Source organism: Augochlora pura, chromosome 3 (assembly GCF_028453695.1).
Source record: "Augochlora pura isolate Apur16 chromosome 3, APUR_v2.2.1, whole genome shotgun sequence".
Taxonomy (NCBI): Eukaryota; Metazoa; Arthropoda; class Insecta; order Hymenoptera; family Halictidae; genus Augochlora; species Augochlora pura.
In genome coordinates, this window is record NC_135774.1 from 22763538 (window position 1) to 22791412 (window position 27875).

The 27875-nt window shown below is 39.9% G+C and overlaps 2 protein-coding genes across 5 annotated transcripts in view; both read right to left on the reverse strand.

The window, feature by feature from the left end:
* Window positions 1-236: 236 nt before the first annotated feature.
* Golgin104 (coiled-coil domain-containing protein 186) lies at window positions 237-5271 on the reverse strand. 2 transcript variants are annotated; one of them, XM_078196649.1, is made up of 9 exons: window positions 4944-5271; window positions 3247-4816; window positions 2916-3186; window positions 2444-2847; window positions 1843-2381; window positions 1492-1757; window positions 1365-1388; window positions 1104-1253; window positions 237-1042 (listed from the first exon to the last, which is right to left on the reverse strand). In XM_078196649.1, the coding sequence occupies exons 1-9, from the start codon at window positions 5044-5046 to the stop codon at window positions 968-970; spliced, it is 3402 nt and encodes a 1133-aa protein (XP_078052775.1). In that variant the 5' UTR covers window positions 5047-5271; the 3' UTR covers window positions 237-967. The 2 variants fall into 2 exon arrangements, with proteins under 2 accessions (XP_078052775.1, XP_078052777.1); XM_078196651.1 differs by lacking the exon at window positions 1365-1388.
* A 5795-nt stretch (window positions 5272-11066) lies between these two features.
* Gprk2 (G protein-coupled receptor kinase 2) overlaps window positions 11067-27875 on the reverse strand; it is a 30609-nt gene continuing 13800 nt past the window's right edge. Inside the window, exons 2-7 of one of the 3 annotated variants that reach the window (XM_078196653.1) lie at window positions 25919-26014; window positions 16582-16939; window positions 14714-15620; window positions 14057-14194; window positions 13584-13712; window positions 11067-13290 (exon numbers count right to left, since the gene is read on the reverse strand). In XM_078196653.1, coding sequence (XP_078052779.1) covers window positions 13225-13290; window positions 13584-13712; window positions 14057-14194; window positions 14714-15620; window positions 16582-16939; window positions 25919-26014 — 1694 coding nt within the window. In that variant the 3' untranslated portion in view covers window positions 11067-13224. Of the gene's footprint in view, window positions 13331-13583; window positions 13713-14056; window positions 14195-14709; window positions 15621-16581; window positions 16940-25918; window positions 26015-27875 lie in introns of those variants that run through there. The other 2 variants (XM_078196652.1, XM_078196654.1) reach the window with 2 other exon arrangements.

The following is a 27875-nucleotide window of genomic DNA, read 5'->3' on the forward strand; positions in this document are numbered from 1 at the left end:
GGCGTCGAGTAATTCTACTTCGTTCTTGTCTTCTTCGTTTCACCGACTTAATCTTTAAACAGTGGGTGAGTAATAATTTTTAATAAAAAAATGGAACGATTTTTAACTGCAATATTTTATATATATACATATATATACATATATAAAATATATATATATACATATATAGCATAAAATTGTTGTTATCATTTACAGTGGTTTACAATATGTAGAATATTTATAATACACACGCACCGCAAGCGATATATTTTTTTTTCAATATTTATTCGTTAATGTGTATTTGTTGCATATATACATGAGATACAATACCAACAGAACTTTAGTTAAAATTTTCGTCGTGTGTTGACAATTTTGGAATGCACCGACGGAATGTACATTAAAAATAATCTGCAACTTTTAGTCAACGTTTTCAACAAAACCGATTCAATAAGTTACACCATTCTCTGACTAGATATGACAAATATGTTTTTTTTTTTATACTGAAGTACAGTCTCCATATATTTTCCGTTCTGAAGTAAAAAGTAATAGTAAAACTAAAAAAAAATCTAGATAAAAAACGTATCGGAAATCTCAAGATTTGTATTCGAAGAACCTTACCACAAAACGTATAGTACAGTAAGAAATAATAACGCGTCAAACATAAACTGTGCACCAAAAAATATAACGTAACAGTAAGTAAAAGTTTGTTTTAGCTAGCCATTTCTAACTTAAAAAAATATATTATCCAAGTTACGATGAAATAGATCTTCCTGAGGTAAATATTCGATATTTATCTTTTAACGAATAAAAATGTAATCCTTCTTTAATATGTTTAGCTTTATGATGTTAAAATCGGAGGTACCCGTGCACCGTAAATTTTCTTAGATAATAATGCGCCTATCTTCACATTTTTAATACATGCACATGTTACTCCAATATTTTTACATAATAAGTACAAGTGTTTCATCGTAAGTACAACCGTATACCTTCAATTAGTTATTTGCCTTTGTTGGTTTTGCATTGTTAGCCTAGCTATCTCTTGACTCAGCGTATCAATATTATCCTGAAAGCGAAACATATTAATTAACGCTATTTTTTCGTACATCGATTTCGTTCACCTTTACCTTTAGAGTCATATTTGTTAGTAAAGTATCCTCCACAGTTGTTTGCAGTTTTTCATTGATTTCCAACGACAGCTTCAGAGTCATTTTCTCGTCCGAAACTCGTTGGGTGAAGATTGAGGCCATTATTCCTCCGTATCGAGCTAATTCTGCCTGTAACACAACAAAATGATACAGTTAAGCCAATTGATTAATATGCAATCGCATCTAACGTTAATACACTTCATTATAATTTAATATACTACATTTTATTATTGTACTTACTGCATTTCTTCTACTCTTGATATGCTTGTGTGTGTGGGTGAAGCAAAGTATAATGCAATTAGTGACATTACACAACTAAGAAGACGATGTGCTTTCAGATAATACATAATATGTTATGGATATTTACCTTATACCTGTCCCGTTCATTGCTACCCATGGCACCAGAATTTTCTCGTAAAATATAATACTGTATAATTTTTGACTTCTTCTGCACCTCCTCTGTCAGATATCGATTATGGTCCTCGAGGAATTCGATTCTCTCAGCCTTCTTAGCAATGGCTACTTGCAATCCTACAATTCGTTCCATTAACGTGTGTGTACTAGGCTCCACGACCTGAACGTTTTGGTCACCATTTATACTGTTATCAGATAAGGCACCATTTAATGTATCTCCTGAAGCAAAACAAAGTGAATTATAAAAAATATAAAAAACGTGAGATATTTGTATATCAAATTGTTTGTATTGATTTTAAAGAACCTGTGTTCAGTGAAATATTTGATCCAGCTCTTGATGCAGCACCCAACGAATTGCAGGGCGATGATGATTGGTAAGCTTCCAGCTTCTTTCTACATTGTTGCAGCTCCCTTGTCATTTCCTTCATTGTTAATTGTAGTTTCCTCTTCAACACAGCATTCTCTCCTTGACTATCTTCTAACTTCTGATTAAGAGTTTGCGCCAGTTTCGTTTGTTCGGCGACATGCATGGCTAAGAGTTTACTTTCTTCCGTTCTTGTTTCCTGTTCCTTCGCGAGGTTCGTCTCAAGAATCTTAACTTCATTCATCAAATGTCTAATGCGTGTGTGCAACGGTTCGTGTTCTTCTTCCAGTTTCTTCACTTTAGCTTCGATGGCCGTGAACTCCAACTGAAGGCATACATTTTTGTCTGTCAATTTTTGTGTGAAGTCTAACATTTCAGCTTCCTTCTGTCGACAGGCATACATGTCGGCTTTCAATTCTTCATTGACTAATCGCAGGTTATCTACTTCCGCTTCAGCCGATTGCAAACACTGTTCTTTACTGTAGAAACAACAAAATGTTGATATAAAACGGAATTGTGATTATATAATCGCGATACTCACTGTTGTAATTGAACTTTCAGCGTTTCTAGCTCGGACACTTTTTCGGTCAGCTCTGCAACTTCTTTCTGACGTTCGTCGGCTATGATTTTCAGGTTGCTCATATTGCTTTCATAATTCGAACGGTTCTTCTCGGCCTCTTGCATTTTCAAGCTGAGTATATTGTTTTCTTCGATTAGAATCTGCTGCCTCTGCTTCAGGGTCTCGACCTCTTTCTGCAACTGAAGCCTCAACATTTCTTTATCTTCCGTAACATGTCTTTCCAATATTAGACGCGCTTGTTGCTCCTTCAATTGTTGATCTAGGGTAACCGCTTTATTTTCTTCCGACTGTTGGAATTGCCGCATTGTCTCTTGCGTCTCTTTACGTATCAGATCACATTCCTCTTTCATTTCATTGATTCTTGTCTGAAAAAAAAATAAGTCAGTGATACAAGTTGTAACCAGATCACAACATTAATTTCTCATGTCGTTACCGTGGCTTTATCCAACTTTTGCTGAGTTTCCTTTTGCGTGTCCATTTCCAATTTAAGTTTATTCTGAGTCCATTTCAATTTGATATCTCTCATATTTACGTCTTCTTTTAATTTCTCTGTTTCTCTTTGAAGATCAGTTACTTCGCGACACTTTCCATCCAAGATGTTACATATTCTTGTTCTTTCCGCCTGCATTTCGCGCAATTTATTTTGAAGCAATTCCTGTTGTCTTGCACTGTCTTTCGCTTTACGTTCAGCGTGTTCTCTAGCCCTATAAATATAATACACATGTTACATATTAGCTGTAAGGTCAGAGGTATTGTAATATTACCTTTGCGTATCAATCAGTTGTTTTTCACCAACAGCATACTTCATCACCATGCACTCTCTTTCTTTGTTAGCAGCGCTGTATTCTTTCTTTAGGTTCTCCTGAGTTTCCAGTGAGGCATGTAGTTCAGAGGTAAGTCTATTTATTGTCTTCTCCAAAGTTTCGATTTGTAAAGTATAAATCTCTCCTTTGTTTTCTGCTTCCAATAACCGATTCCTTTCCTCTAAATATTCAACTTTTTCTTGCAATTTTAAGCAGTTCGCTTTAGAATCCGCATAATCTTTCAACATGGTAAGATATGCTGGATGTTTAAGTAAACTCTGCTTGGACGTTTCGGAATCAGAACTGCTGCACTCAGAATTGAAAACTTCAGAGCTGTCACGTTCTTCATAATTGGCGTTTTTTTCTATGTGGACAATATCATGTTCTGCGTCACCTTCTTTATTATCAGAATTCATTTCTATTCGTTTTTCGTTGCTCAATGAACAGTTAGGTTGATCATCATTCTCATCCTTTTTCTCAATATTAATGCATATGCTTTCGGTTTGTTTTGTTACAAAATTATCTTTTGTTTCACAGTCAACTGCAAATTCTTTCTCTATATTCTGTACATCGGTCTGACTATTTGATGAATACAATGTATCTTTTGGCTTCTCTGCTATGCTTGATTTGGTATTGTTTGTTGGTTCTGTCAATGGAAATTGTGTACCATAGGGTTCACCTATACTTTTTTTTTCATTACTACTGTTGTCTACAGACTTCATCACTGAATTGTACTTTAGCGATAAATGTTGTGGCAATAAAGTTTTTTCCATTATGTTTGACGACTTCTCTGTAATAAAGTTCAAAAAGTTACGACTTTTGTTCAAGAACTGAGCATTTGATTGCATTATATTAATAGGTTTTGTTGGCAGTGAAATTTTAACCAACTTGCTGTCATCAGCCAGAGTAGGTCGAGCTATTAAGTTGCCCTGCGACCTATTGTTCCTGATATTTTGAGAAGTCTTTTGTTCATCTGTATTACCAATTTTTTCATACTTTAAGGGTTTCACAGGTTCTGTTTGATCAATACTTTCCATTAGCTTTTCGTGTACGGCAGAGTTATGAATTGAAGCTACCTTAGACAATGTTTGATCAGTATTTGAGCTTGGTATACTATTAAGCAATGTTTCTTCTTTATTATCTGGTGTTAGTTTTAATTCTTCGTAATTATCTGGTTCCACAGATTTTGCGGTGTTATTTAAAATCATATCTGAAGGTGAATATGAAAACGAATTATTAGACAGATCAATACTGCTATAAGAAGATGATTTCAATAGAGAATTTTCTTGCGATTTGCCCGCATCTCTGGGCAATACTGCACATTCCGAGAGATTGTTTTCCAATAAATTACTTAAGGAAGTAGAACTTTTAATTGTCGAATTAATACTGTTCGCTTCTATCAAGGAATGATACACTTTCTGAACGTTGTTGTTCAATAGAATTGAGCCTACTTCGCTTTGAGAGAGATTCTCTTGAAGTGGCTCCTTCTTCTCATTTATCGTAATGACCTGTTCATTCTGGGATCCATTAACTAAAAAGATCAATGAAAGAGCTGATAAATTTAGATTCTACTTAAAAATACGATTACTACAACACTGAAACCATTTCAGTTTATTCCGAGAAAATACGTGCACGCCGTTAAATCGTTTGACTCGTACCTTCTAAAATTGGAATATTCGGGTTCATGTTGAAATCGGTCTGATCGAGACTTTCTGACGAGACTTCATCCTTACAGAACGTATCGGACTTCTCTTCATCCATTTCACGAAATTCCAGTTCTTTCGGACCAGTTTGACTCTATTTTATGGTGTCATGTTTTCCAGTGAAAGTCATTGATGCCAAAGTCGTCTATCGACTTGAAAGAAATTCGCGAATACAATGTTAGGCGACATTCGCGAATGAATAAGAGTAAAATTAAGATAAATAACCTAAAACTGCGAAGACTTCAGCTGTCATTATTCGTTACTATTCCTATCCTAACCATGATTACGCGTACATTACTTTTTCTAAAAACATTGGCTGTACGTTCAGCTGATAACTATGACCATTGATTAAAAAGCATAAGAGTGTGTTCACGTTCGAGTTCTCGGTGAGCTAAGTATAATATTGTTACCATGGTCAGCGTAAGACCATTCGTCATCAATATTTCTCAAATTTAATTTTCCAGCTAGAATTGCGTACTTAAAGCTATTGCTTTTTAAATCTTCTAATTAATTATTGAAATGGTTGAAAAATAAATAACAAATAAATCTTATCGTTTTGAATTTGGTGCCTTTAGCAATTATCTTCAAATTGTACTACTGACAGTAGTGGCAAAACGCACAAAAACTGTTGGGCAAATTATTAACAGTCGATTTCGATCAATTTTCAAGATTCTCTGCAAGAGGTTTCAAATTGTAGCGGACTCCAGTAATCTGCATTATGTATTTCTACATCTAAATATTGAACATAGCGTTGTTCTTTCATAGTTAAGTTCTATATTTCATGGTTAATATTTAACTGGTATAATGTGTATACAAGGTGGGGCAAATAAAGTGTTACAAAGCAATATCTCCATTATCGTTAATGATACGCAAAAATGCTTGAGGAACAAATTGTTTGGTTCGAAGGGTCACATGTTGTGGTGGAAATGGTTTTTTTTAAAGGTCATATTTTTTGAGATTTGAAGGTCATCGATGTTTTTTCAAATGGAACTATGTATTTGTTTTTCGATGACATTATTGCCGAGTTTAAGACGAATCCAGCGACCTATAACTCAAGGTTATTCTAGTTGCGCAAAGTATGAAAATAGTTGAAAAACCGAAAAATATCGCAATAACCATTTTCACAGGATCCACTAACCTTGGTTTGATTCTACCTACAGAACATGCTCGAAATGATGTTCGTTCGTGTTTTGTCGAGTTGTTCATCTCACGCAGCAACATGTGCCCCTTTGAACCAAACAATTTGTTCCTCAAGCATGTTCGCGTATCATTAACGATAATGGAGATATTGCTTTGTAACATTTTATTTGCCCCACCTTGTATTTATTAAGTTATTTTCTTGCTTCAAAAGATATTGATTTAAGTTTTGGTTGAGATATTGTAAGAGATACATAAGAAAATACATTTTCCCTTTATTCCCATTTTATTGGTATGTTATTGGGATACATTATTTAATTGACCACAATTTGAATCCATCAGCGCCTCTTGCGGTGAAATTTCGAAGCTTGATTCGGAAGTCCGTACAGCGCCATTGGATGCAGTAGCAAAACGTTGAAACTAATAGCCAAAATCGACTGTTGATAATTTGGCTAACAGTTTCAGCGTTTCGCTACTACACTCAATGGCGCTGTTCGAAGGCAATTGGTAAGGGCGCCAAATTCAAAACGGTAAGATTTACTCGTAATTTATTTTGCAGATGTTCCAATGGTTAATACGAATAATTAAGGAACTAAATTATCATGTTCGACTTGAATAAGAATCGTGAGGGAATAAACAATGTGAGATTGGTTATATAGGCGTCTATATTTGTATGTATAAACATATAAGTTATAAATACACAAGGCTTACATATTTATAACTTATACACAATATATACACATATATACTTATAATATTTATAACTTTGTCCACAGTAGTTGTACAACATACAGAGATTATAAAAGAAAAGAAGTTTCATTTGGCTTCGTCGGCGCATTCAGGAACAAAAGATATCTGCGTTTCCTTAGTCGATCGTAAGGAAGTAGAAACGAGGAAGAAAGGAAATATCTATACATATGTATATGTATATAAATATATATAAATTTATAAACAAATTTTCGAGGACGATCTCGCTTTAATACTTTTTTTTTATCTGTGCGTCGAGTTTGAAAAGAGAGATGCAGGTCTTTCGAACAACGTGTGGCAGTTTAAAAAAGTTTTGTAAATTCGATATAAAAAAATGTCTGTGAAACGGTGCGGCCTCATTCAAAACAGCGGCCGGCACGTACAAATTTCGCTCTTACGATAATCAATTGACCAGCTCGCTCAAACTAAATCTATTTAGGCAACAATCATTCGCACGAGTGAAAGCTTCGTTCCGCGTTAGTGCCGTTGTTGTTTCGTTTCATTCTCTTGTACAAATATGCAAATAGAAATATCGAACTTAGTTCACGAGATTCACATATTTTATATTTTTATATTTTCTCTCAACCGACGATCTCTCTTTTCACGTTCGATCGGAAAATGTATCGAATAGTAAATAATCGCGCAACCTATGAAACTTAGGGTTTGAACTGGCCTCGATTCAACGGGGATTGCACGCCCCAAGTGCAAATAGCATTTGTAATAAAAAAAGCTGGTCGAATCAACGCGAACGTCTCCACCGTTTTTTTTAGAATTCGGATAAAAATTACAAATTGTACTTGTTTAAACGAGACGAGCAAAACTTTTACGTATCGTCTTATAAAAAATGGAATTTCGAAGGTTTTATTTCAAATACTATTCCGCTCGCGCCCACGTTTTTATTTCGCCACGCGGCGATAAATACGTCTACGCGACGACACCTGGGCTTTCGATAGTCTTTCACGGTTGAAAAGAATTGTGGAAGAAAGTATGTAACATAAATACATTGATAATCTCACGCCGGCTCGTTCCAGTCGCCGAGAGGAGTTTCCCATGGTTCCGGGACGCAACCGTACTTTTTTCTTTCTTTGCACCTATACAAATACGCATTCTACGCCTAATCTCCGCTTCCTGGTTTTCGCGTTGCTAGGTTACCGTTAATATTGTTACCATTATGAATGTATGTACAAAAACAGAACGTTTACGTGCTCGCGCTTGACTCACCGCATAACGCTTAAAAACTGTTGGAGGCTTCATCCGAACATAGAGATCTCTATCTCGAAAGCTTCTCGTACAATTGGTAGTTTAAATAATTGCACAGGAATAATTAAAATGGAATCATTTCTATGATCGTTCGATCGTAAAATCTCGTCGATATCTCGGAAAATTCGTCTTGACGTTTAAAATGCAAAATGTTTGTTATTTCCAGTGTCTCAACGTTTGATTTGAAATTGTTTCAAGCCAATGTTCACAGTTTTCTTTATAAAACGTGAAATGTTTAGCAACGATTATTATCCAAGGAAATGGAATTAAATGCATGGTAAAAGGATGTTCGAAAATCGGCGATTCCGCAGTTATTTCGGTGCAATTAGTTTGTGAATGCCCTCCGAGATGGCCACCCGCGAGCACACTCCCTCGACATTGCACTTAAAAGAGAAGATAAAAACAGTTTTACACAGTCGGACGCTTGCACGAGAAAAAGAACACAAAACAACTGGAATGATTTCTTTCTTTCTTTCATTTTCTTTGCTGTTATTCGCGTCGTCGCTTCCTCCCTTGTCCGCTAAAAACAAACATTCGTTCCCGGTATCGCTCGAGACGACGTTTTTTTTTTAAAAAAAAAAAAAAAAAAAGAAAAGAAAAGAAAAGCAAACGAGAAGAGGACACGCACAGAAACAACGTTAAATCCCTTAAGAGTATGTAATTTACAATGTAGAAAAAGGAAGAGGAGAAGGTAAAAGAGGAGACTGGCGAACGGACGAATACACGTTTTCTTCTTCTCCTGCGAGGAGATCGAGAGAAAAACGAACGCTACGAAGGAAACTACGTATCCGACGACGGCTAAAACGAGATATACCGTAGGACATCTGTCCACCAGGATTCGAGGTACTTATTATAGGGTATACAAAACGAGTTCCGTTATCTCTTTTGTGTGTTTCTCTTTTGAGCAAAAAGACACGCGCGAGCATTCGTCGTCTTTCCTCGTCGGACACGATCGCCAACAGACAGCTCGCTTGAAATGTTAATAAATTAATACACGGTTTTGGAGGACATCGGAAATAATCACAGTTGAAAGCACTGACAAGCCCGACGTGCAGCACTCGGGGTCATTACCCTTTCTCTGTCTCTTAAAAAACGAACAAATTGTTCAGAGAAAGGTACCAGCTGTATTGCGTATAATTTTCTGACATTTCTAAAAAATGCAGAGGCATCTTGAATTAAGTCAACAGTTAATTGGAATAATAACAGATAATACAGACCAATTTCTTAAAAAAAACAAGAACGGCCCCGTGAAAGATTTACACAGAAAGTATATGATTTTATGAATGGTTGGAACAATTAATGACCCGAAAGTTGCACGATCGTCCTGCAAGAGATTCTTTATGTAAGTCGGAAGTATTCGGGCCGGCAACATGGCGGCGTGACGCAACGAAAGATCAAACTGCTCAGTCCCCGCGACACATCTTCTTCTCCCGATAATGATTCACAATTTAAACGCTAGCCTTACGAAATACGGAGTAATGCAAAAATTACGTCACTACGTTCGAAACCAAGTTCGACGGCTCGAAAAACCGCACGCGCGATTATAACCCGATACCCCTTCGTTTCCGATTTTCGGACCACGGAGCACTTCCGGTTGTCGAAGAGAAGCTACGGGCACACATAATGCTATCTTATTCGAATTTAGGTAATCCTTTATTACCTCGCAGAATTTTTCGGAATTTAAGTATTAAGCATTCGAACGAATCAAATTAACTGATCGGCTTGAGAGATTGCGCTCAAGGATTAATAAATATACGATGTTTAATAAAATTACAACGCCCTTAGAAATTCATTTGCAACGAATGCAATAATTCGTTTGGAAATGTCGCACGATTACGCATGATTTTGATTTTGTCGGCGCCATTGTGCACTCTCAAGGATCGTCTCTCGTAACAGAAAGTACTTCACGCTTTTAGGCCAATGTCCGTCGTCGATTTCAATCGCGAAAAATTGCGATTCAAGGACGAATTCTGCGATATAGAAGACGAATATTTGAGAACCGTTGGTGGTTCCGAAGGATTTTTTTAGAAATCGGTATCGGTTATGTTCTAGAGGACGCGTTCGATGATCGTTCAATGAGAACTATACCGCAAATTTGTACGAGTGACACGGTGTATCGTGAGCGATTGAAAAAATTCTGGATTCGACCGACGAACGTTCACGCGATTCAAGGATTCGCCGATCCCTGCGCGATCCAACGTCCACTGGCGAAACCACGGCGAATGATAAGATATGATACCGCGATTAATCGATAGGAGGTCGCACCGTATTTCGTGGATTAATTAATAATACGATTAAATTACTAGATCGTTACCGCTTACGTGTGTACGCCATTTTTCTCTCTTTTTTTTTTTTAAATACGCAATGGTACATAAATATTACTATCGAATGGACTGGCGAACGAACCCACCGTCGACTAACATATACTAACAGTAAAAAACTGTAGAAAGGCTCGTCACTAATTAAAAGTCAACCTATCGAATTGAATTCGTGCGCTGTACAGTGAAAATCATTTGTACAAAAATTTGTATGCTCTTTGTTCGTTCGTCGGTCGATTCGTAACATACGGTAAGACTTGCCTCGGTATAGTGACATATAATACAATGCCCCCCCCCCCCCATTTTTTTTAATTCGCGAGAACGAGAGGCCAACAGTATGACAGAAGCTACGGGTCAAACTGTTTGCTCTGGTTTCCCTTTAATTATCAATTCTCTCGACAGAAATAAAAGACAGTTCCATCTACAAGCGTTACGTTTCTCTTGGCCTTTGTATAAATATATTCTCAAGTATATGTGCCTGTTCTTGTACGTTTCGTCATCTGTGCGATTCATCTTTTCTCTAATGAGTCTCGTGCGCAACGATCGCGACCCTTGATCGTGATCGATCAATTCCACAGCCGCGATCTGAGTTACTCGAAGAGAGAGAGAGGAGAGAGAGAGAGTGAGAGAGAGAGAGAGAGAGAGAGAAAGATAGATAGGGAGTGAGAGAGAGAGAGAGACAAAGGAATCGCTAATCTTCTTGTGCGTATCTCAGGACGGGTTTCGCGTCGTTTTAAAATTAATCGTACGTAATTGAACTGAGAAAATTATGTACACCAGGCGCAAAACAACAATCTGTCGAAAAAGCGAACGCATCACCGAAATGCAAATTTCTCTAGGCTAACTGTAGTAGGACCTTCGACAAATTAGGCAGACGATGATCTCGAAAGCATTCGAAACAATTAAAGAATACTGTAAAAGGGCCTTGATTCGGCGGCCCTACTTCCGAGGATATCTTTTTATTATAAAGAAATACATTGATCCGATACGGTAATCATTAAATATCCATGCGAGATTCTTCGATTATCCTGAATAGGCGATCCCTTAATTGTTTCGAGCGACTCTGACTTGTCCCAAGCTCAGCTTGGAATGTATTACAAACGTTTTAGCAATAATCTTCATTGTTTTCAATGTAATTCTCACGATGATGTAATCTTTATGAGTGCACTCTCTTTTTGTGTAATCGTGTGCACTGATTGCGCTATGTACACATGTTTAAATACATATATGGCAAACGTTCAACAAGTAGGGGGATGTTGGATCTTCGAGGCCTGAAGTTAGCTTGCTGCAGTTTAGATTACGTTAGGCGACATTTATTCTCCAAATTGGCTGTTGCTCATCGCGGTGTTCATTGTTAATAATATTTCGTTATCAAGCTCCAAATAGTTGTTGCTTGAAAAACGCCGGAGAATTTTAACTGGATAGACTGGTTAGGAACTATGTCAGACACATGTTAACTTCAGACACTACGATCAGTGTTCAGTGGATCAAGCATTGCACACGAGCCAACATGTAAAGGCTGTGATCCATTCATAGGCCATGATCCAACGATTTCGCGATCGATTGCCGATAGTCTTTATCAGTGTAATTAAATATATGAACACGTATTGAACGAAGCTTGCAAAAGTAGCATAATAAAAAAGAGTAGGCTATCAAAGATATGTCTCTTGTATCAAAATGAGGGCCAGAGGCGCCATGTTTGTTGAGGCCGGTCAACAGACCCCTAAACTTAAAATACATCTTGCAATGTGTTCATATATTCAACGCACGGTGCACACGCGCAAGCACATTATATCTATCTTAATTCGTGACAAATTACGCCTCGATGTGATGTCACGTGCACGGTCGCAGATAGCAGCTTTAGGACAACAGAAATGGCACGACCAACAACCGATCCTTTCGATAAAGATCAATGCAAGAAAAAAAAAAAAATAAAGATGTCTTACTATTTCTGCTGGCAATAAGCGACCTGCACGTTTGACCGGTCCTCGCGAACCCACGAATTGCTATCTGCCTTGAGAAACCTGAGGAGAGTTTAGCTGTGTTGACGGCATCGGCGCCTCTCAATCTTTGCTGAACTCTTTGTGTGATTGCAGACCGACTAAGATGCGGTAGTTGCCCTAGTTTTACGTTGGTCTTTGGACAAAAACACGTATCAGAAAGAAAAGTTTGGAAAAGTTTAAATGTGTTGGACATCTCAAGAAAAGGAGCAATGCAAGTACCTCAAGGTGTCGTTACCTCCCTATCCGTTTATCCATCGACCTACCGTAAAACAGGGCCCTACACCGTTGTGGTTTTTTTTCTTGAGTTGATTACGTCGACCGTGGGAATCCTTCTTGGACACCGACACCCACGCCTAGGGTGTCAGAGCGCCAATTTCGTGATGGCGGTCAGTTGCTAATACTGAGTGAAGTGGATTTGTATTGGTTGGACGGAAAGAGTCCCGAACAACCAGTACAACTCAGTTGAGTTGAGCTCAGACTCAAGGCTAGAGCTATGGGGGCTCTGGATTGGGGGCTGCGGTGCCAGACCCATCCCCATTGCGGTTGCCAGAAGGGGATGACATTGTGAATAGTGGACTACACAGTGGCGCGGTCGCAGCCGTTTCTCCATAAACCGAGCGCGAACACGCGCGGCATCCGCGTTGGAGACTGACACCACTGGGCTGTTTTCTGTTCAAAGCAGCTTGGGGCAGCATCTCAGCGCCCGTCGACGTCGTCCACAGCGGCGACGTCGCAACGACGACGGCGTCGGTTGATTCAGGCTATTCGTGTTCATCTTGGATCAGCTGGCTGGTAACTCCGAGTTCTGGCTCTGGGACAGCTCCAGCAAATGGCACTCTGAAAGAGGGATCTGTCTTGTGCGGGCGCTCTGCTTTTTCTGCAAACCATAAACCAAGCGATCTTAACGTCTGCCAATTGGGGAAACCAAAATGGGGCTGACTAAGCATACTAAGCATGAAGTCTAGTCTCTAATTATCATATTCAGAGCTGTTTGAATCGAATGGGGATGACAATGGTATCTCGATATGCTTGTTATTCGCTAGGTTTGAGAGAATGCACCATATGCTCGATGATTTAAGATTATGGTATCGAACTAGTCCGAACAGCGTCGCGAATAAACTAAGATTCACCTGTCTCCTGAACGGGAAACAGCCTCTGTTCTCGTTGTTAGGCGGCGGATGATTGATCAGCAGGTCGGGAGTTGGTGTGTTGTTAGGACCTAGCACGTTTAGCTCCTTAAAACACTCAGTCTCTATCATCTGGAACAGAAAAAGACTTTTTTTATGCCGGAGGAGCCACGTTTGATGGAAGACAGTGCAGCGTTTATCACGGGTCCGGAGTCAATCTCTCGCGATAAGCTCGAGCCAAAGCTGATCGGTCGGCCGAGGATGCATGCTTTGAAAGCTCGAACCGGGGATTCGGTTAAATAAAAGCGGCGGCGATAGTAGTCCACTTGCCGGCTCTGACGCAAAAGAACACTTTGGCCGGACCATATTTCCCGGTGTAAGTGGACGGAGCCGTTTTGGCGAGCGATAAACGCCGGCTGACGTGCTCTTTGAAGCCCGGCACATATAGACACACCCGGAATCGTTAAACGGCTTACCTCGTTCTGCCAGGGGATGGACACGCTGCCGGTGTTGAATTTGCTGTAGAACGTGTCGTCCGTCGCGTCCAAATTGACACCTTTCACTGTCGAGAACTGTTCAATGTCCAGCACGTCTTTAGCGTACACCGCGTGCGGCTGCAAGCAAAATTAGACTGCCATTATGGTCTCTGCTGGTACGCAAACCGAATAGCAACAGCTATTTTGTTTAGATTCAAGTTCAAGGTTTTATTAGTTCAGGTTCCGGTAGTTTTATTTTATTGATTCTAGCGCGGCGTACCATCTAACCGACCGTACGGTAGACTCAGGATTCAATCTAAGTAATGCGAGGAACATGCTTCAGTTTATTGTCGTATGATTGAGAGAAGCTAGTTTGCAAATGGTAAAAATGTTTATAGAAACCTAAGATTAAAGCGAATGTTTTCGTTAACGTCTAGAGTTTAAACTTTACATTCCGGGATTAGATTTTAGGTCGCTTGACAATCTGAGTTATTAATGCGTCTTACTCTTCAATGGAGTTCATGACTCGGTTTGTAAGGTCAAGTTCGCGTCCAAACGATCACCGCGGGTTTGATTGGACCCTGAGCTCGACCGGCGAGGGTTAAAGACGTTTTCGACAGAACGGCAATAGAATCGATTTGAATGACACCTACTCACATCCGGCACAAACGGTGGTTCCCACATACCGGCCTCAACCCTCTTCCAGTTCAAGCACTGGAAGAAACTGTGAAGCTTGACTTCCTTGGCGCCCTGTCTGCCGCACTTGCACCCGAGCCTGTTCTTCGGGCTTTTCTTCAACAGTTGCTGGCACAGGCTCTTCGCCTCCTCGGTGAACTTCGGCGAGTACCTTTCCTGATCCTCCTTCACTCTCCTATCGACCTCCTCCCTCTTGACTTTCTCCTTCCGGGCGCGGAACGGCGCCTGGCCTTCTATCATCTCGTACAAAAGACAACCGAAGCTGAACCAATCTGGCGAAAAGGTGTACTTCTCATTGTCGATCACTTCCGGCGCCATGTAGCCTACCGTGCCGACCCGGCCCCTCACCATGTCTTCCTCGGTGATCTCGACCGCGAGACCGAGGTCCGAGATCCTGACGTGCCCGTGATCGTCCAACAGTATGTTCTCCGGCTTGCAGTCCCTGTAGACGATCCCCTGCAGGTGCAGGTGCTCCAGCCCGCAAACTACTTCCGCCGCGTAAAACCTGGCGCGGTTTATATCGAAGCCCGGCTCCCCGCCCATGTTGTAAATGTGAAACTTCAGGTCGCCGCCGTTCATGATCGTCAGCACCAGGCACAGGGCGTCCTTCGTCTCGTACGCGTACGCCAGCGAGACAACGAACTTCGAGTTGATCTTCTGCAGGATGTTCTTCTCTATCAGGACCATCGCCTCGCCCTTCCGTTTCTTGATACGCTTCTTCTCCAGCTTCTTGCACGCGTACATCTTGCCCGTAGCCCGCACCTGGCACGCGCACACCTCGCCGAAACCACCCTTACCCAGCACCCTGTACATCCGGAAAGTCTTGTACGTTACCGGCTGCGCCTCGAGCCATTTCCACTGAAGATACCTGGAAACCACACATCGGTGACTCTAGCGTTTTCAACTCTGACAACTTTTCGTCGAACGCACGGTTGGTTCTCGTTAGCGACTTTTTGCGGATAAATCCACAGATAATCGGCGAGTTGAAAGTATAATATACGAATGTTCTTGGCACGTCGTCGACCGGCGGTGATTTTACGATTATACGCGAGGGTTGAAAACTTTTCAAAGAGTTGTCCAATGGTACTGACAGCAATATAATTGAATAATTACCACAATTTTATCATCGTGAAATTGCACGAACTGGTTCATGCGACAAATCGAGAATATTCGCGTTCCACAGATAATGGATCTTAAGGCAAACACACGAGATTCAGAACCGAGTTTAATAAAAGTAAAGAATCACAATTTGTACAGCTCGTTTTCAAAACACCAAATTCGTGGAACAGTTTCTATCATCGAATTTTGTAGTACACGGATCTTGCATTCGCCATGAAACGATAAAATCCTAAGTAAACTAAAGTGCAGCAGCTAGCACGTTGCACGCGCATCTTTGCATGTTCAAGCACGAACATCCACCGAGAGTTCGAATGCTATCGGCCAATAAAAACATCCGGAGCATCGTAGCTACGCGAACGCGGAGGGATATGAACGCGACATTATGCGCTAAGGAAACATTTCGGAAAAACCGTGGTGAGAGAGAGAGAGAGAGAAGGCGCGAGGAAAAGTGTCGAGGTAATGAAAGCACGGCGGAATGTTGACGACGGAAAAATGACTTTTTAATCACGTCGTCGAGGAAGAGACACTCGCGCGCTCGCCAGGTGCGCTAAGTACGATATAATACAGGAAAATTTCGAGTTGAAAGCTTTCGAGAGGTATCGGACACGCCGTAGATAAGGAATGAATGATGCCTTTAATGACCGTGGAAGATACGAGAGCGTAGGGGGATAGAAGAAGGAGGAGAAGGCTATCAGGACTCGGGGGATTACCTATAGAAATAGAAGCTAGTTTGGAAAGCTGAAAAAGGCTCTCCCGCCAGGAAGTTCTTCACGGTCTGTGCGATCTCGACAAAGAGCTCCTTCCCACCGGTGCCGAGTCTTTCCTCGCACTGCGCTATCAACGAGTCGTTCAGGATGTCGACGACCTCCGAGCCCTCTCTCTTCAGGTACTGCTCAAACAGGTCCTTCGCCAGCTCGGTGCGATTCTCGTCCATCTCGATCTCGTACTTCTCGATCGCGTCCAGAAAGAGATTGTACCGATGGTAGGCCGGCTTCTTGTCCTGGCAGTACTGCCTGAACAACAGGCGACCGATCGGCTGCTGGTCCACCACATAGCTGTACCTAATGTCTACGGGGAGGACAGACAATTGAACCTCGTCAATACGGAACATATCGATGCCGCCGCAAATACGCGCGGTTCTTCCGGCTCTAAATTGATTTCGGAGCCGTTCGAACCGTTTCGGGGAGGATGCTTCGGGGGTTGGTAAGTTTACGAGCCGTGTTTAACAAAGTAATTAACGTTGCGCACGGGATACTTCGTTCGCGAGTCTAGGGACTTTTTGGTCGATGGAATTTCTAGTGCTCAAATATGCAACGGAGTTATCGAAGTATTCGGCAGCAAAAGCCGCTGTAGTACGTTACGTTGCATACATTTCTGAATAACGCTCTGAGGAGAGTATATTTTTACATATATTTATGTATATTGTTGTCATCTTTAAGGTGCTTAGTTGAAGAAACCGTCTGTACGACATTTTAACTTTAAAATAATATATCATAAATATAATCTTCGCACGGAAGCGTGACGAGATATTTTTCGATTCAGTCTTGTGCTTCTCTTTTTAACCCCCTGCCGTACTTCTCGAAGTCAAACTCGTGATGGTGATTTATAATAATAAGTTGTTAAGTATAAATGTTCATCCGTTCCTTTAAGAAGGAATCAAATTTTATTCTCTCGTTGCCAATATTTAAACATTCGAGTAGATATAAGCACACAATACATATAAAATTCCTTTTTGTTCTAAGAATATAGTGCGATCAAAAAGACTCTAATTATAGTAATCGTAAAGAAAATGGCAAGGGGTTAATATGAACAGATCAATATAACGGCTTTAACAAGGTTTGGTAGTACATCTCCCCAAAAAGTTATCGTTTTGATATAACTTAACTCTTCAATTTTAATTCGATTATATAAAATAATCTAATCGAGCTGATAATCGAGCTGACAGTACAACGAACGAATGCCCGAGCTTTCTGTCCGGTGATCCGATCGAAAGTGTCGCCGAACACCGATACGATTCGCCACGGTCAGAGAATTAGGGGCGGGACACGACGTCGTTGAAATTCGAGGAATGAATTTCACAATCGGATCACCGTGCAGCGAAATTTCAAAGCAAATTCTCAATAATCGTGGAATCACGGCCACGGTTCTTCGGCCGGGTCCGCTTCGGTCCGCTTTTGGTTCGGCCCTCGGCGGCAAACGGGAAATATTCCACCGGCGATTCAATTAATCCGCCATCTCCAAATCCCACGGTTCCCACCGAGCAGCCGCGATGTTTCGCAACGGACGAGCCATGGGAATCGCGAAGACATTAACGCGACGCGTAATTACAGGGGTGAATGAATCACGAGGAGCGGTGTAATTGCGACTTTGCCGCGACCCGGGATCGGTATTCGCGCTTTTGAACGCGCGTCGCTGCCCGAAGCGAACGAAAAATATTTTCGAAGCGACAGCTGATCGGTCGAAAATAAACGATAGTCAAAACAGGTGTTTTCTAATATATTAGTTTGGTGCATACGAAATGTCGGATGTTTAAGTAAATATATAAAACTGTATATCTTTTTTCAAAAGCTGTTGATTTAAGAAAAATATGCCTTGTTTGCTTTACTACACCTTTTTCAACGAGATTTCAATACAGAAATGCCTGTCTTAAACAAATTCTGATCTTTAGAATTAATAAACTCTGATATGGAATATTTCCTAAATGTTTAAAATAGTGAAAGTCGGTTGGCGAAAGATCTACATTTTATACAATTTTATATTTTACTTCATTTAATTTCGCAATTGTTTTGTACGACGTATGCGTAGTTTTTATGGGCTGAACAGTATGTAAATGGAGACAGTCTGAAAAATTCCATGCTATAGTTTATTGATCCGAAAGATCAGAATTTCTTGAAGACAGACATCTATGAATTAACCTTTTGCACTCGAATAGCGACTCCGAGGCACCATTAAAATTATTCTACTGCGCTCCAAAATCATTTTTATAACAATAAAGTTTAGATTTAAAACATTGCTGAACAGTGAAACGGTTGCTATGAGTCGCAATAATAAATTTCGTAGCGCATAAAAGTGCACTTTATTGCATGGAATAGAAATACTGTGAGCCGGAACAATTATTCCACATTTACAGTTAAAATGGCTTCGAGTGCAAAGGGTTAAACTCGCGTTGGGAAAAGTGTATTGAAATCAATAGGGTACATTTTCATTAAATCAATAGCTTTTGAAGAAAGATATGCAGTTTTATATACTCACTTAAAAATTCGATATTTCATATGCACCAACCTAATATTAAGTCTACCGGAAAGTTCTGTCCGCTAATGTCATTTCATTTGCGACATATACTTCTAAAAAATGATATTCATAAATCGCCATCACGCTGGCAACGGGGCACGAGTTACGATTATATTAAATTATTATTATAGCACAATAAATATGAAGTGCATACAAAATTTATTGTTTTCTTTCTTTTTCAGAACGGATAGAATTTTCCGGTAGACCTGATACATTGGCGACGATAAAAGGACTATGAAAGTTCATTTCTGTTATGCTTGAAACCGACTGTACGAAATACTGAGCAACGACGATATTAGGAGAAAAAAATGTTCGCACATTCTCCTCGGTTTATTAAAATTTAAATTGATTAATTTATTGAAATTTTGATTGAAAGACTGAGATAATAGCATCAGCATCATTCAGATAAAAGCGTTAGATTGTACTACTATAAGTTCCAATATTATTATATAATTTCTTAAATATTAGATACCTGTCGCGATTAATAAAATAAATAGAGTAAAATAAATATCGTTAGATGCTTATGCGACGAAAATATAAAAATGTTGGTAAATTTAATTATCCTATAACAACAGAACAGCTGATCGCCAAAGTGTTAAGATTCACTTTTTAATTCTGACAGAATATAGCAACAAACCGAGCAGTTTCAAATTTCTAATTGCACAGATTCCAGAAAAATGGCTCATTAAATGAATATATTTGATAGCGTTAAGCTTCGCAAGAGGACAACGGAGCCGAAAAGAAATTCAGGCACGAGTAATTACGTTTCCATCTTATTTCTCACTCCACACGGTGGCAGTCCGTAATTTCTTCCGCCCCCCCTCCCCTCACCCCCAAACCATAAGCGGCTTGGAAAGAAGTAAGTCCAAAGCTGTCTGTTGCAGGCTTCTGTCATTAAAGGAACGACATGGAGCATGAAACGCGGCTTAAATTATTGTGTTCTGGAGGGTCGCGGTAATGTCGTGGCTCCCGCGTATATTAAAAACGAATTAAGGAGCGTGCCGCGGGAACGTGTATACGTCCGGTGAAAATAGTTTGTATGAAGTTGTCTGGAAGAATCCTGGTCCGCCCGCCCGGCGTCGCCGTCGCCGCGGCGCGTACAGTCAAATAATCGATTATACGTATACGTTGACTCCCCGACTAATTTCCATGTGAATGCGGTGGCGGTTTCCGTCACGGGCGTTGTCGAGGTTCCGTTCGTAAATACGGTCGCGGTTCCGTTCGTAAATGCGGTTGCAATTTGGATTGCGCGCGCGCGCGAAATCATGTATTCAGTTGCGAGTGCGGTTGGTGATTCGGTTGTAAACACTGCTGCGGCCTCGATTATGAGACTGATTCTGGGGTTTCTCGATCATAAACTCGGCGCGTCGGCGATCGCTCCGCGAATTTCGGATGTCGTTTCGTAAAAATCGATCGTTCGACACGTTGTATGCGAGAGAGCTGTACAATATAAATTTCTACAAATTTACTTTATATAGTTTGTTGTATATTCGAAAGAAATCCCTTTAAGATCATAAAAAGCCTCGTTATAAATTTATAATATAATATAAAAGCAAATTTTTGAATCTTATATAATGTAAAATATATTATATTGTATAAAATCTTAATATAAAATCAAAATCTTACTGTCAGTTTCGAAAATAATAAATATAATATGAAATCGTATAATATAAAAGCAAATTGTTAAATCTTATATAATATAAAATATATTATATTGTATAAAATCTTAATATAAAATCAAAATCGTACTGTGAGTTTCGAAAATAATAAATATAATATAAAATCGTATAATATAAAAGCAAATTGTTAAATTTTATATAATATAAAATATATTATATTGTATAAAATCTTAATATATTGTAAAATCAAAATCTTACTGTCAGTTTCGAAAATAAATGTATATTTTGGAAAGTGAAGAAAATATGTTAACGTAGGGTGCCTAACACGAGAACCATTTTTTTAAAATCATAATTTTCGATCAGAAACACTTTTATTAAAATTAGATACGCGTTCTAAACTAAAACAAAAGGATGCTTGTACAATCTATTGAAAAATAAAGAGGAAAACAGTGTCCCTTCTTCACGATAGAGGAAAAACTAAAAGTATCTGAAAGTATTTAATCTAGATCTTTTAAAATCCTGAAGAGGTAGACAAATGTATCGATTGGATTTGAAATCAGCTTATCAAAATCTACGGAAAATTATGCACCACATGCCACAAAAAAGCACCAACTGTACATAGTATTGAATAAATAAATTTCAGTTTTGTTGAAATATTTCAATGTAATTATAAATTGTCAACGCTTAAAAATGGTCATATTATATTCTCCTTCTTTTTCCTTTGTCCTGCAACATATAAGTTTCAACGTAAGTCGTAATCGTTTCATCTAATTTCAGTGAAAAGTTCTTTGATATTGACAAGACCTCGTCGCTTTGTGCCGTCGCGCGTCGTGCGTCGCCTCGCGAAGCGAACTCGATCGGGGGAGATTGTCGAAAGACAAGAGATAGTTCCGCCGCCCCCGGCGACGAAACAACGATCGGGCATTACGGTTTAATTAACCGAGACAACAAAGCCCAATAGCTTCTTATCCGAGCGGCGCGAGACGTTGGCCTATCCTCGTTCCGCCGCCGAGCCGCCCACACCTCTGCGAGATTCGCGGCGACGTGATTCAATAATCCGAGGCGAGGTCAACGGTGGGGTCGCGCGTTGATTAACCGCGAAATTCACCGAACGAGGGAGAAGAGCACGGAGACCGAGAGAGAGAGAGAGAGAGAGAGAGAGAGAGAGAGAAACTACGCGTTGAAAGAAACGAGTTTCATCCCGAGATACCGTGTCCCAGTTTCGGAAACGAGTCGAGTGACGGCTCGGAAAAATCGCGGACATCGCTCCTTTTCCGCGATCCGCCGAACGACTTTCGATCCGAGCTCGTCCGTTTTTATGACCGGCCGTTTCCTTCGGCTCGCTTCCACCGTATGAAACCGCAGTTACCCGTGGCCTGCTACGAACGCGTTTTCTAATATTCCGTCCCTTTGTCTCGGCCGAGTTGTTTTCGTGCGCCCGGGCGAGCCGATTTTCCCGGGCAAACTAAACGGTTTAGCTGCATCGGACATCGCTTGGCTTTACACGAGAATTTCTTATGGAAACCGAATGCGAACGTTCCCCTCTCTGAATCGAAATTCTATCCGCTCGTTGTAAATGCAGCGCGCATCTTATGGACAAAATATTCTCTGCCCTTTGGGAGAAACGGAAGTCACTTGCTTGTATTAACCCTTCAGCTTCGAAGTTACAGTGATCAGAACTTTTAAAATCGTAATAATTTTCCTATGTATAGTGCCTATATTTAATCGAATGTTTAAATATTGACGACAATGAATCAGAATTTTATTTTTGCTTGAAAAGATGGAATAACATCTTTCAAGCTAAATATTTCATTAAATAAATAATTATATTATAATATTTCATTATAAATTCGTTTCATTTAGACTACAATGAATATTCAAATAGGGGACAATAAAGATGAATTTAAGGATATTGCTATGTTACTTTCAGCTTACTACAATTATTAAAACGAATAAAATATTGTTATCTAACTCGTGGCTCTTGCGATTAATTTTTATAATTTTGTATCTTCCAATCATTGTAACTGTGACAATGTTGTTTTCTGGTAGGAGTATATCGATGTCGCGTGTGATTGGCTGCTAGATAAGAGAGAGCCACGCCCCGTAGCCCCGAGTCCCTCGCTTATCGAGCGTCCAGCGTTCAATTTGTAAACTATCAGACCACGAGAACTGTTAACCCCTTAACACACGACTGATGGAGTCCGAGGCGACGCTAAGAATTGTCGTGTCACGGCGTAAAATAACTTTTGCATTGCCACATTTGTTTATATCTAAGGGATTATGTAATATATTATAATATGTAATGTAAGAAGACTGTAGTTCGGAAAAACTATTTTGGATTTATAGTCAAAATGGTTCCGAGATTAACACATTCCGTGCCACGTGTACCATCGATGGTACATGCTTGCATGTTTATTTAATGGGCGAGAAAATAATTTATAACAAATCTAGAATTATAGTATTAATTTCCACCACAAGAATGGATCGTAATGAATTCGTTTTATTATTGTATACGATTATTAATAATTACAGATAATATAGTAAAGTTTAGTGAAATAACAAGTGACAAGAGCGAATATTCGAGTAAAAATAGCGCGGCATAGAACGTATTAATTAAGATAGACCATTCAACTTTTGATCTAATCGATTCTAATAGTAAAGTGGTTTTGAGTGCAATCGATTAAATAAGTATATTATTAAGTAATAATTATTAATAACTAGGTTACTATAGCAGTATTTGTATTGTGAGTCTAAATAATAAGCATTCGAGTTAAACCTCGTCGAATTCGTGTTCAATGTTTAACAACCCGCTGATTCCCAGGCATTTCTCGGACGTCTATTTTATTTTATCCCCTCGCATAATAAACCCGCTAATTAGCCGAGTGTAAACATTCGGCAGTCTACTTGAAAGTTTCGTCGATTCCGCGCGCCGAGAAAATAAAAGTTTTACGAGGAATCCAGGGTGAAGGAAGAGACGGGGCTCTCTCTCCGCTCCAACCCTATGGTATTTTTATGGGCATCGGGCGGGGGGAGGGGGGTACGGGAGCGAGGAGCGTTACCAGCACGGTTTAAAAAGAACCGCGTCCACGGGCATAAACCAGCGGAGTCGGATTTATCGTTGGTTCCGAGCCGGATGAACTAATAGTCGTCTCGGTAAATACTACACGCGTCTCGGATCGAATTCACGTTTTCACTGTTTGCACAACCACCCCGGGAGAATTTGCAGAGAGATTCGTTTGGGATTAGGTCTGATCGTTCGGCGGCCCCTTTGAGAACTCCCGATACTTGTTCATTCGAAGATACGTCGATCACTCTCGGCGGTCGTCTTCCCCGCCCTAGGCAACCGTGAAAACAATATTCCATTAAATCGTGATCCGGATTCCGCGGATTAGGCTGATCTGTCGGCGGCCGCCGGGATTAAACGCCGACCACTTACACGTTGTTCGATAATAATCGGACTTAATTTTGGGATGATCTCAACCCTGGCTTGCTGATCCCGTTTTCATGTACGATTCAGAAGAAATTTCTTCCATCGAATAGAGAAATTCTTTAAGCTATATTATTATAGACGTGTTTGCTATTGATTCACAAATACTATAACGATATTGCAATATCTTCTAGAACTAATTGATTCGATAATAGCCGGACTTAATTTTAGGATTAAGAAGAAATTTCTTCCATCGAATAGAGAAATTCTTTAAGCTATATTATTATAGACGTATTTGCTATTGATGCACAAATACTATAACGATATTACAATATCTCATAGAACTAATTGATAATCGATCAATTTTTGTATTCATTTTTCAATTTCTCAACTTAGTTCTAAAATTTAGTTATATAGCTAACCATGAATAATTCTATGGGTCCATCGATAGTGCAACAAATTGTTAAAATTATTCTTACGGCTCGCAGAATGATCAGATTGAATCAGAAAAAAACGAACGACTAATTTTAGCAACAGATGTTCCGAAATTTTCGATTCCGGTGAGTTTCGCCAACTCGTAGATCGACAGAGAATCCATCGAATTGGTTCGATCGCGATACATTCGATATTCTAATCGGCGTATCCGCGCTCGGGATATAGTCTCTCGGTCTACCCCCCTTATCGGCGTCTACTTATTATCGTTATCACCGGCGGATTAGAATAGGAGGATTAAATAACGTAATGCCGGGATCGTTTCGTTAACGAACACGCTCGCTATTTATCGTAGGAATACACGTTTAGGATACCCGACCGCCGGGGATAGTTTGATTATAACAGCATCGGCGAATATTAGCGAGCGCACGTGTGCGTTTCTTTTCCGAGCTAATTCGATTGCAATGGAAACGAAAGGCCGGCCTTTGAGAGGGCGGTACTATGAAAATTAATATAGCGCTGAAATTGTTTTTACTCTCCGCTCTAACTCTATTATTATATTATGTTCTTTAATAGATGAGAGACGAATTGTTTAAACAATAATCTGTGACTGTTTCTCTCGTTCGTATTCGACGAACTACGATTTAGCCGCGCCACGAAATTGGATCGAGTAATTTGTAGAATTAACATTATTTATTACGAACGCGATAAAACTAGTGTTTTCGTTTCCGTTTCGAAAGTAAGATCTGTTTTATGCGCGCGTAGCTCTTTGATCCCGTCCGTCGCTCCACCTTTAACTCCTTAGCACCGCCTACCGTTCCATAGAGATAAGAAAAGAACATATCGGACGAAGAATTTTGTAAAATTATCGTCATTTATCACAATAACATTAGCGTCTACGGAGACGGAAACTTAGTTTCATGCAAATATAACTCTTTGATGCTGTTCGTCGCCCCGCCCCTAATTCCGTGGCGCCATCTACCGCGCGACATAAATAGGAAAGCAACACATTGGACGAAGTAATTTGTAAAATTGACGTCACTCGTCGCTGACGCAATAAAACAAATGTTCTCTGAAAGGTGAGACATACTTTTACGTATGTGTAGTGCTCTGATCCTACTCGTTGCTCCGCCCTTAATTCCATAACACCGCCCACGAGCAAGAAACTCGCAAAAAGACGGAAGAAAATATGTAACCGGCGTTGCTCGTTCGAATTATGATTAAAAGATGAATCTTCCGGGTGACGTAAAAATTTTATAACAAGCATGCGAGACTCACCCAACTTATCTTTTAGGCCGATGCACTGGGAGATGTGGGGGAACTGAAGTATCTTCCGCCATTTTTTGCTCTTACCCTTGTTGCTGTCACCACCCCCTGGAAATAAATACAGAAGCGGTTTAACGACGAGCGAAAGCACATCGGCGCCATTGTTTCTCGTAATTAATTTTTCATCGATCCAAGTTTCAACCGAGACCGTTGTCGAAGTCTCCGGCACGATTACATTTTTGTTCGCTGATCCTACACGGGGGCCGCGCACGTTCGCGCGGTTTTCACGTACGAAACGGCAGCGTTTTTACGTCTCCACCCCTTTTCGGTGTCACGTCCCCGTCTCCCCCTCCAACCGACGCGTTTTTCCGCCGCGACGCAATCTATTTCTATGGGCCGTAATACGGGGAGCTCCTTTCTGCGGCGGACAGAAATTTACATTTTATACAAATGCAATCAGCTTGGACAATGTTGCACGCGGTTACAGCTCCGCGAGACACAATTGCCCACCCGATAAACAATCGGCCGTGGGAAAAAAAAAAGAAACGACCCGATGGAAAAACAATTTCAATCTCCGATCTATGGAGGCAGCTTCTGTTTCGCGGAAGAACGAAATCCCTTGGTTTCAGTCCCAGTTTTTCAATTCGCCGCAATATTATCTGTTCGACGATTCCGGTTATTGAATCTTCTATAGCTAAACGCGACTTCCCGACGAACAATCTCTCCGAACTTTTCCGTTTTCTTTCTCCCATTTCGTTCGAATATTATTCCCGCGAAAGTTTCCAGATGTTAAAATTTCCAGAACACTTCGAGCACCGGGCTCGAGTATCGGCAACCCATGACCCGTGGGATCATCAAACGACCCATTTAATAATTTGACAATTACATTTGCTTTTATAATAATCAGATATGAAATTTTTAATTCTTATGTTTCAAGTTAGAAAGCATATTGCAATTATTATCTCAATAAAGTCTGTCATATTATTGATTAAAAAACTGTTTTAAAATGAAAATGGTTTTGTACTAACTATTACGTTCTAATCGATAATAAATTGTCTATGAAGCAGTAACTCTGGAAACGATTTAAACAGTCGGATTTCGGGGATGCAACAGAACAGGTTCGCCCGAATAATCAATACGCTAGGCGGGTAGTTGAAAATAGTTTTCAAGTACGCCTAACCGCGGTTCAAGTGCCACCACTTCGTTTCGCGAACCCTTAATTATCCGTTTTCGCAGTTCTGGAGTTCGAAGGCGCTTCCAGTATTAACCCTTAATACTCCGGGGACTTTTTTCAAACAATTTCGAGCAAATTATGCCAAAACTGTGATTCTGATATATAATGTTTAATTAAGATAAAAACCATTATACCGCTATGAAATATTGTAGAAATTAGTAAATACAACATCTTGCGTTTTTAACTCTTTATCCGAGAATTTTGCAGCATTACCTCAAGATATAGTAATTTAGGATTCTCGTAACGTCGACATCCGAATGATGGAGGATTACGAAAGCTATTCGCTGCAATATATTTTGTAACGAAAGGTTCGTCATCTGTCATAATATTGAAACTATAAAGATGCTTTTATAGAAAGCGATTGACTAAACTTTTTTATTTAACAGGTTGAATGCCACGGGGGTCACCGGTGGCCGGCACCTAACTTGGCTGTGACGCCATGGGGGCCACCGGTGACCGGCACCTAACTTGATTGAAAAAAACATAAGAAAGTTAGACAAAAGACAACACTTATAATTTCTTATTATTATCATCGTTGATGTAGTGGTGTAAAGAAATGGATGCAGTATAAAACATTTGAAACATGTTTATACGTTGTAAATTATCTATTGTATATAATATTTCAACATTATATGTATCGCTAGATGGAAATTTCATCGTGGTGCCACGGACAATCCCGGTAAAATTGGCGTGGCATTTAACCTGTTAAGAGTATATAAATTGCATGAGGTGTAA

Excerpts from the sequence above, each read along its gene's own strand:
- Golgin104 (XM_078196649.1), bottom strand. The coding sequence starts at position 5,046 with ATGGATGAAGAGAAGTCCGATACGTTCTGTAAGGATGAAGTCTCGTCA. Across the intron at positions 1,389-1,491 it reads ATGAACGGGACAGGTATAAG|CATATCAAGAGTAGAAGAAA; the intron begins GTAAATATCCAT and ends CACACACACAAG. Across the intron at positions 1,254-1,364 it reads TCAAGAGTAGAAGAAATGCA|GCAGAATTAGCTCGATACGG; the intron begins GTAAGTACAATA and ends GTTGTGTTACAG.